The sequence below is a fragment of the Nelumbo lutea genome, chromosome 3, assembly GCF_056320005.1.
Source record: "Nelumbo lutea isolate HS-2025 chromosome 3, American lotus-T2T, whole genome shotgun sequence".
Lineage (NCBI taxonomy): Eukaryota > Viridiplantae > Streptophyta > Magnoliopsida > Proteales > Nelumbonaceae > Nelumbo > Nelumbo lutea.
In genome coordinates, this window is record NC_142686.1 from 1,770,156 (window position 1) to 1,784,781 (window position 14,626).

The window sequence follows — 14,626 nt, forward strand, 5'->3', positions numbered from 1 at the left end:
GACAGAGGGAGACCGCATTTCCTTGAGTTTTTTGAGGGTTTTCATGGGTCGCCGCTCCATTGAATTATCCATCGTTTAAGCCAGTTCAAATTTTTTACAGTTCACAGTCTCGTAATACTTCTCCGAAAAACAAATAAACAAAGAAGGGGAGTGATCGCCGGTTGTCGTTGTAGGTCGCCGGTGCCGAAAAAGGAGAAGAGAACTCGGGCGAAGGGAAAAGAACGAGGGGTCAGGGGACCGGCTGTTCAAGCACGCGGGAATGTAAAATGTGGAAATGAGGGTTTTGAGATTTGAATTCGATTTTGGGATAGTTTTGGGGCTAACGGGAACTCGTCCCGTTAGCTCTGCATGCGGGACAAGCTTACTGCGTGCGAAGGGACAGATGGACGTTCGGCGTGTGGGGCATTTGTGGGGCGAGAGCTGGGTGGGGCGCAGATTTGAATTCCAATGCTTTAATGTGGAAAGAGAAAAAAAGGATGGGACTTTGGAGGGAGAGAATGAACAGCGACGCGCGGTTGATAGGAGTTGGTGAATAACGTAGGTCCTCCTAACTACGAAAACGCTTCATTCCATAAAAAATGTATATTTACGGAAACACCCTTGTATCGGATGGCGGGTACTTTGTTTTTTACTAACAAGCGTCGATTGATTTGACGCTCAGTAGATGAGCCGTGAGCGTTGAGAAAGCATTACCCTTCTTAGAGTGAGAGAGGGAGAGGGTTTCAACTTTCAAGTTTTTTTAGCGGATAGTGATGAAAGCTCGCAGGGGTTTCCGGTGTTCAGAAAAAAGCCTTGCTACAAATCCGGTCAAGATATAAAGAGAAAAAAAGCAAAAAACATAAAAACAAAAAGAGGGAGAGATAAAAAGCTTTCTCTCCCGGGTTTCAAATTTCAATGATCCCAATGTGAAATCGCTTAATCGATCCGATCAATTCCCGAGAATCCATTAATGCGAGCTTTGATTCGATTATCAAGGTCATGTTTTTCTGTTCCTCCAGGGTTTTGTTTCGATCATTCTGGCTGTTGTTCTAGTTTTAATAAACTAGCGGAATTGAAACTTTCATTGATTTTTAAGATCGAAGTGTTGTTCTGGGGTTTCGTTGCATTGTCTCAAATCGAGCTGGAGATGCTGCCCCTTCTGGTTGGATACGATTTTATTCAAATAAGGGAGCTTCATTGATAAGTTGTTTTATTGAAATTGAAGAGCTTAATTGGTTATGGTCTAACTTGGTTTCGAGAGTTCGTTTGGTGATTTATGGCTGGTCACTAGATTTGATTGGGTTGAATTCAGGGGATCGAGCTTCTGAGTGTGATGTTGAGAACAATTTATTGCAGAGAGGAGGGAAATTCGCGGTTTCAGCATGCATTTCACGAAGCTCGACGATTCTCCGATGTTTCGGAAACAGGTAGGATGTTTTTTCCTTCTTGAACTTCTTTCTATTTTGCAGGAATCGTTGCTTCTGTTTCTGAGGTTTTCGTGTTCTGGTTCACTTGATTCATTTATTTCTTTCGTTTTTTTTTTCTCTTTCTAATTCTTCTTGTTTGTTCATCCAATAAAATATTTCTTTCTTTCTACGTAGAAATGCGCTCACATTTTATAGTTTTTAACTTTTTATGCATGAATTTGTAAGCTCCCTTGCGTCTTTGGTGGTTACTCATGTATAGAACGCAAATAAATCTTTAGGAATGCAAGGAATTCGATGATGGTCAATACCTATAGAGTGCAATGTCAGGCAGGATACGTATAGATAATTCAGTTACCCTCATCGAATACGATGATGGGCAATACCTTTAGGAATGGTAGGAAAATAAAAAGCCTCGGATCAAGGCTCTATTTAGTTGAGTTGGACTGAGTAAAGTCTTGGATGCTAAACTGATCTTAACGTTTTTATGCCAGTTAATTTCATATTCATATGGCTGCAAGAATGCTTTTAGCTTTATCTTGCTACTGGAATTTGAAATAGATGATAGAAAGAGACATTACATTGGTTTGACCGGAACTGCTGTCCTTGAACTGTGCATGGCTATTGTTGTTCTGCTTTCATTTACAGTGCCTCGGTGCATATGGGCATATCAATATTATCAAGTATTTCCTTCTTGGTTATTTTAATGATCGTCTCCCTCTTCTCTTACATCCTTTTCTTGTTCCTTTTTTTTTTTTTTTCCTTCTATGCTTCCATGTTTCAGTATTTATTTATTTATTTTGATCAGTAATAAACCAGATTTGTTAATTAGTATAGAGAATGCTGTACAATAGAAATAAGCCAGAACTTTCCTAAAAATTTGGGCCAGTCCTTTCTGCCCACCCAGTATTTCTTTTCTTCTATTACAGGTTCTCCTCTTGGGGAACCACTTCCCCGAATAATTGCTCCTTACTTACTCCTTGCCTTACAAGTGCATCAGCCATGCTATTGGCCGATCTAGGAGTCCACCTGTATCAGATTCCAAGCTCTCTCTCTCTCTCTCTCTCCATGTTTTTTATATCTTGGAATTCATTTCTGTACTCCCATGAGGCCCCAATGTTCTTTACAAGTTCCTCTACATGTTTTTTACTCTCACTTCCATGAATGTAAACCTTCACAAGTAGGCTAGCTGATGCTGTCTACCTCAGACTGTCATCTCATTTGCCTACACGTTACTATTAGTTTCCTTCGAGAGTTATCCCTCAATATAAATGGGTTCCTTTTACTCCTTGTCTTGCCAACAGATCAGCCAAGCATTTAGCTGAGGTTTGAGTCCATCTAAAAGTGGATCTTAATTCCCTGGCCAATAGCTTAGCTTCTCTTGTAATGCATATAATTTAAATCTGCAGTGAGTGCAAAATTTCCATTTTTTTTATGGTTTTTTCTGTCAGCAACTACATCAAAGAGAGCATTAATAAAAATGGTGTTAGGATAAATCTGAGGCAATTCTCAGGAATCAAAAGAGAAATAAAGGCCTTGCTGCACAAGATAAAAGCAGAGTAATGCAGTGGCCATCCTTTGTCCAACAATCAGTTCCCTGTTACGATTCACCCATAAAAAAACCCAGGTCTGGTTCATATATCTACCAATGAGTTAGCTGTCCTTGCAATCCATCTAAACAAGATGTCGCTCTGGAAGCCAGGGCTCTTGCTCCTTGATGAGGTGGCATGGTGTGCAGATCCCAATCTCACCATCCCATGTTCATCCCGTGAGTACCCTTTGAAGGAGGCTAGTTTGGTTGCAGGATCAAGCAACACTAACAGAAAGTCTGATGAGGATTTCAAAGTTGTTCACAGGTATGCTTGACAACTCCGAAGGATCTCACTGGTGGCAGTACACAGGAGAAACTTGTTTTTGTTCAAAAAAAAAAAAAAGAAAAAAATATAATGTATTTCAAGGGAGAGCAAAAAAGAATGGGTAAGCAGTACTTAGGGGTGGAAGGATGCAAGAATTTGAAGTGTCAGAAGGTAGGGTGAAGGATATTACAGCGGGGGTTGGGGTTCAAGAAGAAAAAGGAGGGGAAGTGACAGTAAAGGTGGCGAGAAGGAAAGGTGTGTTGAAGGGATGGGGGCTTTAAGTTCATGGTTGTGGGATGTGTAAAGGAAGGATGTAGTGTGGAAGAAAAAAGGTTGGGGTGTGCTGAGGTCAGGGATGTTGAGAGAACAAATGAGAAGGTGCATGGGCAAGGCTCATTTCAAGGTTTGTGCCTCACCTAGGCCCAGGCATAGCCCCTTTGAAAAGGTGCATATCTGTTGGGCCTTGCGCCTCAGAAAAGGCGTGTGCCTTTGTTAATATAAGACATTCTTTTAAAAGATAATTAAAATTATAAACCAATTTTTGTAGGGATTAAGAATTTAAAACCCTAACATGGACTTCTTTAGGCTTGCCTCAAGGGGCTTGGTACAAAGGCGGCTTGTAGAATTATGAGTAAAAGATGTTTAGCTACTTGTTGTAGGAAGAGAGGAATTTGTTCAGAAGAAGTTTAAATAACTGGAAGAGAATTATCCATTACCTTTGGGGGAGATCGATATTAGCCATGAACAAAGTCGGTTTTGCAAACGGAAAGGATTAACGAGAAGACTAAGTTTTTGTTGGAGCTTAGGAAGGATAATCTCACAGCTTGAAGATTCAGAAGTCAAAAAAAGCATCAACCTGTTGTGTCAAATGTTTTTCCTAGATTAAAAGGAAGGCTATTTGGAATTGGACCAAATAAAAAGATGATAAAATACAGGAAAGTCCAACAAAAGAAGTAGAGAAATTTTCTGCTTGTCTTGTTCACTTTCAGGATGTTGTATGGGAAGCATCTGCATGGTTCTTTGTAGGTTGGTTTTGCTTGAGTTTGTTTGGTTCGGCTGTAATTTGATGATGCTTGGGTGGGTTTTAAACTCTTTTGTTTTTGTCTCTCTTTCGGGTGACTTTTTCTCACCTTTCTTGCACTCCTTTTTCTTTTAATAAATTTTATTTATTACCAAAAATGTGAAATAATGCAATTGTGGAAGGAAATATGTTTTATATGTTATGTTTATATATTTTAGTTTGAGCTAATAGGCTTTTTAAAACATTTAATTTAAAACTAAACTTTGCATTTATTTAATTAATACTATTTTTAATATTTTCTTGGTTTATTTTGAATTCTTTTACATTTTATGCATTTTATTTGACTTTTTAAAATCTGCATCTTGCTTCAAAAAAGTGCGTGGCTCGCCTTGTACCTTGTGCTTTTAAAACATTGATAAGAGTTAGAAAGGACCAATGCAAATCCTATTGACTAACATGTTTTTTTTTTTGAAGGTTCCTAATGTAGTGAGGTGGTTTAGATTTAAAAAAAACATCATACTGTTCAGGTTTCAATAACTTTTGCCAGCTTGAAGGGGGGCTTATTTGGTGTTGGGCCTTGTAAAAAGCTGAGAAAAGTAAAGAAGGTTTGTAAGAGGAGCAAAGGATGTTCAAGCCTTTGAAGATGCCGAGCAATGAAACAAAGATGGGAGATCTTAAGCTGGAGTTATTGTGTCTTTGTGTTTTTGGTCTTTTAGGCTGCATTTGGCATTCCTTATTTTAAGGACTTATCTCCTTTTTGCTGTTAAAAGCTCAAGTTTCATAAGGGCATTTTAACTGCAAAAAGGAGATAAGTCCTTAAAATAAGGAATGCCAAATGCAGCCTTAGTGGTGTGGTGAAAGTTGTAAAATCTTGTGTGGTTGGGTAGGTTACGAGGGCAGAATTTTTTGTTATCTGGTTTGCTGGATCAGTGTATATTGGGTGTTTTTCTCGGTTGTGGTGTTGTCCAGGTTGTGGAGTGTCAGGCTGTGGTGGCCATAGGTTTTTATTTCTCCTCTTCAGTGACATCTGGTCACCTTCCCCTGTACTTTCTCTTTTATTTTTAATAAATTTAATTTTACTACAAAAAAAGATTACTCTACCTTAATTTTCTGCACACTTCCCAGTAATTATCATATTCAGTAAAACAAAGTATAATAATGCAAGACAACTATGTGGATCACAGATTCACAGTACTGGACAAGATTTTTTTTGATCAGTAAAGCTTTGATTATATTAGTAATATGTGAAAAAAATAATATTTTTTTGACGTGAGCAGTTAAGGCAACCCAGGCCCCTTTCCCCCTTTGGTATGGGAGGAGTTGTAAGGAATGATCTGGGAGAGATTATGCTCTACTACTTGGGTCCTTTGGGAGTTGGAGACTCTACCAGGGCAGAATTACTAGTGGCCATTCAAGGAGTGCAGTTTGCATCTGGTTTAGGTGTGGAGAGGTTGGTGATTGAAGGGGATTCCGAGGTGGTTGTGGGCTGGTTGAGGGGTCCAAGTACTGCAGTGTGATCCTACAAGAATGAAGCAAAAAAGTTCAAGTGGATAACATGTAATATATATGTAAGAATACAATGGGTGGGGAGATCAGCAAATGCACTAGATGATTGTCTAGCCAAACAAGGGGCAAATAGGGAATACTTATTCCGGGGGCTCAGCTGTAATTAGGGGTGCAAATGGATCGGATCATGATCCGATCCAATCCGAGATCCAATCATATTTGGTCGAATTCGGATCACCCCTATTTGGATCTTCGGATCGGATAATAGGATCTGATCAGAAATAGGATTGGATTTGGATCACCCCTATTCGATCCGAGAAGATCCGATCCGATATATATTATATATTTATAAATATATAATACATATATATGTCGTTTATTTATTTATAAATATATTTTATTTTATATTTTCATAATTTTTTTGTTATTTATTTTTTTTATAAAAACATGTATATGTATGATGAAAATAATTAAAAAATACTTGTATTTTTTGCTTTTACTTTATTTAAATTAGTATGCTTTATTTTTCTTTTAATAATTTATTAATTTTTAAAGAAAACAAGTCGGATCGGATCAGATCCGAAGATCCGACTTACCGATAGGATTCGAATTCAAATCGAGCCCTATCAGATCTGATCGGATCGGATAGGATCCGACATGAACAGTGTTGGATTGGATTCGAATATACCCTGATTCAAATCCTATCTGATCCGTTTGCATCCCTAGCTGTAATTGGTTGTTATTATTATTTCTGCTTTGTACTTTGTTAGGAGAGGTTGCAGTTCTGGCCTCTCCAAGGGTTGCTTGTATTAGACTGATTCTCTGAATTAATAAATTGATCTCTACTCATGAAAAACGTATAATTTTGATTCGATGACTATGATAACAGTCCCAAGATCAACACTATGTTACAAAGATGCCCAGAACAAGTGCTCCCTTTCTGCCCCTTGTTTAGCAAGAGAGTCAGCTAACCCATTTGCACTCCTAACCCAAATATTCAACACCCAGATCTCTTGCAGTCCTTTCTACTTCCCTATAAGCATTTTTGAGGGTCCAAGGAATATTTGTTACATCTTGCCCAAGAAGTGATTACTTTTGAGTCCCCTTCCACCTCCAATTGACTGAAGCCCAATTGCTTAGCTAACTTGAGACCTTGTAGTAAATCCAAGTGTTAGCCACACCAATTGGCCCAGAGTAAAGAGCCAATAATCTGCCCTCTGAATTTCTTATTGCCTCACAAATACCTCCCTTGCCAGGGTTACCCAAAGAGTTTCCATCAAAATTCAGCTTTACTTTACTGCCTCGTGGAGGCTTCCATTCCATTTTTATTCTGTCTTTGTCTCTAGAGGAAAGTGCTATCACCTTCAAAGCCCTTAGAATATCAGTCATTGTGAAGCTCTAAAAGCAATCCATAGTTTTAATCCAGAACGCTACCTTCACTTTTATTGTCTCTATTACCTCCACAGTTCTACTTTTTCCATTAAAAATTTTGTTGTTCCTCTCCTCCCGAACCACTCAAATAGTTGTAGCCTTAGTAACTTTCAACATCAATCTTCATCTTTTCGTTGGTTGCCTTAGGAAGTTAGGCCTAAATATGCCTGCCACCTCATGGGGAGGGATCCATCTACAACCGAAAAGGTTACAGAAAAACTCCGAGATATGATGAACAAAGGAGAAGGAGATTAATAAGTGGGGTAGGGTTTCTCCATTTTTCCTACACAAAAAGCATATATGAGGAGAGAGGAAACAAAAGGGCTTTCTTTTCTGTAGCATATCATAGGTGTTAACCTTTTAGGAAAGATGCCCAATAGAATGCTTGAACTTTCGGTGGTATAGGCTTAGGCTACACTTCTTTCACTGGGAAGTCAACCCCTTGTGAAGCATGCAAGGTTAAGAACTTGAAAAAAGAGGAACAAGTGAAGAGTCCATTAGGTGAGGGAACCCAGATTCTAGAATCTTCCAAGAGAGGTTCCAAAAAAGAAGTCTCCAAGATATTAAGAAGGTTAATCAGAGAAGAACAAACAAACACTCTCCCTTAGGCCTCTTCTAAAACCCAAGTCCTGGTTGATGCCTGAGGGGGAGGGGGTGCCCAAAAAGGACATAGGTGCACCTTTACAGTTAGAGAGAGCAAAAAGGTTAGGAAATTGGTCTTTTAATGGATATTCCCCTATCCAGCCAAATGTTATTCAGTCCAATAAGAAATAATAAGAACTGAAATTAGAGAGAAGGAAGAGAAGAAATAACAGAAATTAGAAAAGGAAGAAGGAGAAGATGAGAGAAGAAGGGGGATGGAGAAAGAGTTTGTCAATTCGATCTTATCTCTCCTCTTACTCCTAATTACTTTATTAACTTAATCTTCATGACATAATTACAATGATGCCCTTGATGGGGCGGCCAGCTCATAAACATTACATAAAAAGGAATAAAAAATAGTTAACAGGCCCATTAACATAAACACATCTAATAGAAGAAGATAAGAAATAAAAGAACAATAGGGTCCTCTCTCTCTACACTCCCCTCAAGATGAGCATAGATGTCAATTATGCCTAGCTTTCTTATATAACGTAGCAGCTTTCCTTTTGGTACTCCCTTTGTCAAGACATCAGCTAACTATTCTTTAAAAGCAATAAATGGCAAGCAAACTTCCCTTGAAGTGATTATGTGTTATGTCGATGGCTATGTTGGTTGTCACAATGTATATGAGGAGATCTTCATGCTGGATGGGATTATGTGCTATGTTGATGGCTGCTTGGTTGTCACAATATAATATCATTGAGTTTTCATAATCAATGCCTAGTTCCTCCAAAAGTGATCTAAGCCACAATAACTCTGGAACTCTATGGGCCATTGCCTTGTACTCTGCCTCAGTAAAAGATCTATCCATCATATACTGCTTCTTACTCCTCCATGAAACAATGTTCCCTACCACCATGGCACAGTAACTCGAGGTAGACCCTCTTAGCGGCTGCCATATGGGTGTCTCTAGGAGAATAGATGAACTGGCTAATGACATTCACTGTATAGAAAATATTGGGCTGAGTCATATAGAGATACAATAACTTCCCAAGCAGTTTCTAGAACACTCCCTTATCAACCAACAATTCACCATCAGTGACCGAGAGCTTGTGATTTAAGTCTATAGGTATAGAAGCCAGTTTAGTGCCAAGTTTTCCAGTCTCGACAAGAGGATCAAGGAATACTTGTGTTGAGAAATGAAGATACCTTCTTTGGACCGAGCAACTACTATTGCCAAAATTTATCTGAGTTCCCCCAAATCTTTGATATCAAACTCAATGTTAAGAAACTTCTTGAGGCTAAGAACTTTAAGAATTTCATGTGTATCATCACAAGTAGCTACAATATCATCCACATAATGAGAAAGGTCACCAAGGGGCTCTCCTCTTGACAAAGAGGGTATGGTTAAACTGAGTCAATGTGTATCCAAAGGTAACAAAAGCAACACAGGATCTCTCAAACCAAGCTCTAGGAGATTGTTTAAGGCCATAAAGGGACTTCCTTTTATTTACACACCTTTTGTTGCATCTCTCCCATAAATTCCTGGAGGCAAAGACATATAGACCTCTTTATGTAGGTATCCATTTAAGAAGGCATTTTTATCATCAAATAGATAGAGTCCTAGACAAAACTAGTTGCCAAGGATAACAAAACCTGGACTAATGTCATTTTAGCTATTGGAGCAAAGGGCTCCAAGTAATGAACACTATACATTTGAGTGTAACCTTTAGCAACCAAATGTGCCTTAAACCTCTTAATAGCACCATCAACATGGTACTTAAGAGTGAATACCCATTTACAACCAACTTCCTTCCGCTCAGGCAAATCCACAATTTCCCAAGTATTGTCCTTATGCAAAGCATCTATCTCAGTCATCATAGCATCCCTTCATTTTGGTTTAGATAAGGCTTCTAGGATAGATTTAGGCATTGTTTGTGTAGAAACAAAGGCTAAGAAGGAATAGTAGTTGGAGAAAGAAGGCTGTAGGATAGGTGTTTGGAGATGCTATGGGTTGTACACTTCCGTTTGCCTTTTCTGAGGGCAATAGGAAGGTTTAGGTCTGGGAAGGTGTCGAGGGGAGTAGAAGAGGGCTGACCTACCATCTCATTAGCAATGGGAGGTAGAAGAATCTCAGTTGAAGGTGTGGAAACAACTTTCTCATGCCTGAGTTGTTGCCTTTGATACCACCTTTGAACAATAGGGTGGGAGATGAGCGGGAGGAGTAGGAATATGTTAAGAAGACCCAATAGGAGGAGATACAATAGGAGCAGGAGACTCAACCAAGGACTTAATAGGAATGAGAAGCAGAACAACTGGGACTTTGCAAATAACACCATCGAATTCTCCCCCTTGGTAGAGGTGTAAACTGTGTCGTGCTAGGCCCTGTGTGTGGCTTGTGCAAAGTGTGGGTTGTGCCTAGGGCTGCAAGTTGGGTCTGGTTAGGTCGGGTTGCGGCCAATCCTAGCCCAATCCTAAGTTCTAAACCCCCAACTCTAACCCTAACCCAATTCGACCTTCAATCCGATCTACCCAACCCTAACCCTAACCCTAACTAAATTCCTTCAACCCTAACCCAACCCAACCCAACCTGAAGTTGACTTCGGGTTGGGCCCAACCCAACCTTCTTCCTATCCCTTAAAATCTTATAAAACTATTTATCTCAAATCTTAACTCACTTTTCACTATATATATTAATCCTATGTTTTATTAGTATTTGTTTGTTGGTGTTTTTATTGGTTCTTTTAGTACAAAATCGGAAAAATAAGTGTTTGAAATGACTATAGTTTACTATGAGTTATGACATATGATAAATCTTTTATAGGCGCCAAACATTAGAGAGGAGATGAAGAATGAATAAAATATTCAAAAAACATAAAATATGTTATTAAGGTTTTAGTCTTTTCATTTAGGATTAAGTGAAGTGATTATCTTAAAAGAAAGACATGATAGTACGTAGTGAGGGCTATACAACTATCGTACATCTAAAAAAAATCAATGTATGATATATAATATATTATATATAACATATATTTATAGGGGTGAGCAAAAAAACCGAACCGAAAAATCGATTAACCGAACTGGTCGGTTCGGTGTTTTCAAAAAATCGAAGGCATTGGTTCGGTTTTGGCTAACCAATACAGAAAACCGGTAATTAATTGAACTGACCGGTATACATATATTTCTATATATTTTATATATATATATATTTATGTATATTATATATATATTTATATATTATAAATTAATAAATAAGCATTATATATAAAAATATATTTATAATATATGATATATCATTTTTTATTTAAATATAATATTTTATATATTTATAATTTTTATTATATATTTATATATATTTTTATAATAAATATTGTAACAATTAAAAAATCGAAAAACCGACGGTTAACCGAACCAGTCAATTGATAGGTTTCGGTTACCGGTTTTCCAAAAATCGGTACTACTGGTTCAGTTACAAAATGAGCCCCACGGTTTGGTTAACCGAACCGTGAGCACCCCTATATATTTGTATATGACATATACTATAGAGTCGAGTTTGGGTTGCCCAAGGGGTCAACCCTAACCCAACCCGAAATAAAGTCGGGTTCATGAATCTCAACCCTAACCCTAACCCAAGCATCAACCCAACCCAACCCAACCCGACTTTTTTGGGTTGGGTTCGGGCCAGCCCGGCCCAAGTTGCAGCCTTAGTTGTGTTGTGCCGGCCTGCGGACTAAGTTGGGCGGTGCTTCCCTCCCTTAGGATACTTTGGGGGTTGGCTTGGCACAACCCACGGCCTGAGCCCATGTAGGCTCGTGCCATGTTGTGGGTTGGGATGGACCGCAAGTTGAGCCTTGGGCCAGGCCGGGACAAGCCATGTTTTTTAAAAATTTTGAAAAAATAATGACAAATTTAACATAAATTAAAAAATAGACAAAATTAAAAAAGATCTTAAAATTTTATTTTATATGAATTTTGATGTATACAATTGTTTATATTTGCAATAGTAAAATGAAATAATATAATAAAATTACATATATATTAAGATATTTTATACATACACACACACACACACACACACATATATATATATATATATATGGGTTGTGGGCGACATGACCTTCTCGATTGTGTTTTGTGTTGGACCATGGACTTGAAACCACAGGCCTGACACAACCCATACGATCGTGCTGTAGCTAGCACGGCCCGTATCGGGCTATGCTAGGCCATGGGCGGCACAACCCAATTCACACCTCTACCCCTTGGGGGAAGTTCCAAAGAAAGGAATGGACTTTACAAATGTGACATCCCTAGAAACAAAGTGGGTGCCAAGAATTGGATTATAATAGCAATATCTCTTCTATGTAGAGGCATATCCTAGAAAAACACACTTATGAGCCTTAGGTTCAAACTTATGCCTCTGGTGGCTATGGACATGAAAATAGCAAGTACACCCAAAAGCCTAAAGTGGAAGAGAGGAAATGTCCTCATTAGGGAAAAAGGAGGCTAAAGGGGGTCTTAAAACCCAAAACCTGGGAAGGCATATAGTTTATCAAATATGTACCTGTAAGAACAACATCGCCCAAAATTTCATAGAAACATGGGATGCGGAAAGAAGGCTTTTGGCAACCTTAACCACATGATGGTTCTTTCTTTCCGCCACTTCGTTTTGTTTGGAGTGTAGGAACAAGAACTCTGATGAATAACTCCATAGGTATCAAGGTAGGACGAAAGATTATTCTCAAAATATTCCTTAGCATTGTTAGAATGGAATATTTTGATTTGAATATTACACTAGGTAAGGACAAGTTCATGAAAACGTTGCACAATGGTTGGTACTTCATCCTAGGATTGTATGAGGTAAATCCAAGTAAACCGTGTAAAATCATCAACAAAAAGGATAAAGTATTTGTAGCCCTCCATAGGGGTAAATGATATGGCCTCCAAACATCATAGTACATAATATGAATGGAGAAATTGATCTTTTATTCCTAATGAATAAGAATGTTTGCAATGCTTGGCAAGTTCATATGACTCACAATGAAGACTAGACAAAGGTATTCCTTTAAATAGGTCTAGAAACAAATGACTCAAAGCAGAAAAAGAAAGATGACAAAAACGTAAATAACATAACATGACTCGATCAATGGACTCTGATGAAATAGACTCCAAAGCCACTACATGAGGTGGTACAAGACTCTTGTCAGGTGTATCTAGCAAGTATATTCCATTTGCCTTGTGGCCACTCCCAATCGTCCTTTGAGACTTCAGGTCCTGTAAAACATAGTGGCTTGGAAGGAAGGTTATCTTGCAATTCATAGATTTAGTTAAACTACTAATAGACAAAAGATTGGCGTTAAGTTTAGGAACATGAAGAACAAAGGATAAAGTAAGGGAGTCTGAGGCTTTGATGTTAGTTATTGGGATATCTTTTCACAACCAAAAGGAACTTGATATGAACAAAATAGGTTAGAGATGTTAGTCATATGGTTAGAATCTATAATCCAAGGGATTTTATGATTACTTGATATAGTAGCATGATTTGCAGAAGCACAAGTACCTAAGTGAGCAAAGGTGCATGAAGAGGTGGAGGTGTTGCCTAAGGAGCTGGAAGCTACAACTATAGTCTCCAAATGATTAGTTAGTCTTCCGTACCTTTCAAACTTTGCTTTTATGACTACCAGTTGCTCTGTAGTTGATTTCTCCTCACCATCTCGTTTCCACCATTTGGTATAGTAGCCACATTTGCATTTTTAGGCTTCCTAACCTGACCAGTCTTTTTGTTATTATTGTTCTGAAACCTTTTTGGAAGAAGTTCTAGATGTAGCTGTCACAAACCAGTTCAAAGAGAAGAGGAAGAGTTTTAGGAGTGTCTGAACAGTTACCCGACCTCCACCTCCAAAGAGTCATATATATTAAATAATATTAATAATTATAGAGCAGTTACCCAACCCCTTAAAGAGAAGAGGAAGGTAAGCACTTGTCATATGATTAGTTGCTCTTGAATCAATGATCCAAATATGGGACTGAGAAGAACAGTAACCGGAAAACTCACCAGATAGGCCGATAGTAGAAAAGGCAGAGGAAAGAGCAGAAGATACCAGTTGTTGAATTTTTTCCTCATCCATGGAAGTAGATAATTCACCCTTAGCAGAAGAATCACCCTTGGTAGAGGAGGCGTCAGTGGTTTGTCCCTCGGTTACTCGATATACATGTGGTTGATTCTTTTTCTAAGTACCCTTAGCTGGCCTAACCGGACATTTGGAATTATGTGTCCATGCTGTTTACAATAGGTACACACATTCCTCTTCTTGCAGTGAGAGGCAATGTGTCCAAATCCCTTACATTCATAACACTAAGTCTTTGATAAGTCTTTAACAACAGATTTCTTGCTCCCTTGTACAACAAAAGTAGTGTAAACTCCAGAATTCATTGATTTCCCATCAATACTTGCAGCAGTAAGAAGTCTAGTCTCTTCCCTCAACAGTTCACCCATCACTGAATCTAAATTTGGAAGAGTTCCTCTACTCAACATGTTAGATCTAATTATTTCATATTCAGGTCTCAATCTCATAAGAAAATGGTTCACCTTCCTATTCTTAAAATGTTTTTGGAGATACTTGACATTTTCTACTGAGTCTATAGGTTCTATGTGGACAAGTTCGCATTCAACCCACAAATTAAGAAAACCAGCATAATATTCTTCAATCTTCCTATCTCCCTGACAATATGCAAAAATTTCAGCCTCAATATGATATTCCCTTGACATATTGGATTCATAATATTCCTTCTCCAAATATACATACATCTCATAGGCAGTATGCATTCTC

The 14,626-nt window shown here is 38.3% G+C and overlaps 1 protein-coding gene across 4 annotated transcripts in view; it reads left to right on the forward strand.

Annotated features, from left to right (window-relative positions):
- Window positions 1-647: 647 nt before the first annotated feature.
- Window positions 648-14,626, forward strand: part of LOC148862331 (ADP-ribosylation factor GTPase-activating protein AGD3-like) — a 117,537-nt gene continuing 103,558 nt past the window's right edge. Inside the window, exon 1 of one of the 4 annotated variants that reach the window (XM_088978522.1) lies at window positions 648-1,406. In XM_088978522.1, the coding sequence (XP_088834648.1) occupies window positions 1,362-1,406 (45 nt within the window). In that variant the 5' untranslated portion in view covers window positions 648-1,361. The remainder of the gene's footprint in view (window positions 1,407-14,626) is intronic. The other 3 variants (XM_088978523.1, XM_088978521.1, XM_088978525.1) reach the window with 3 other exon arrangements.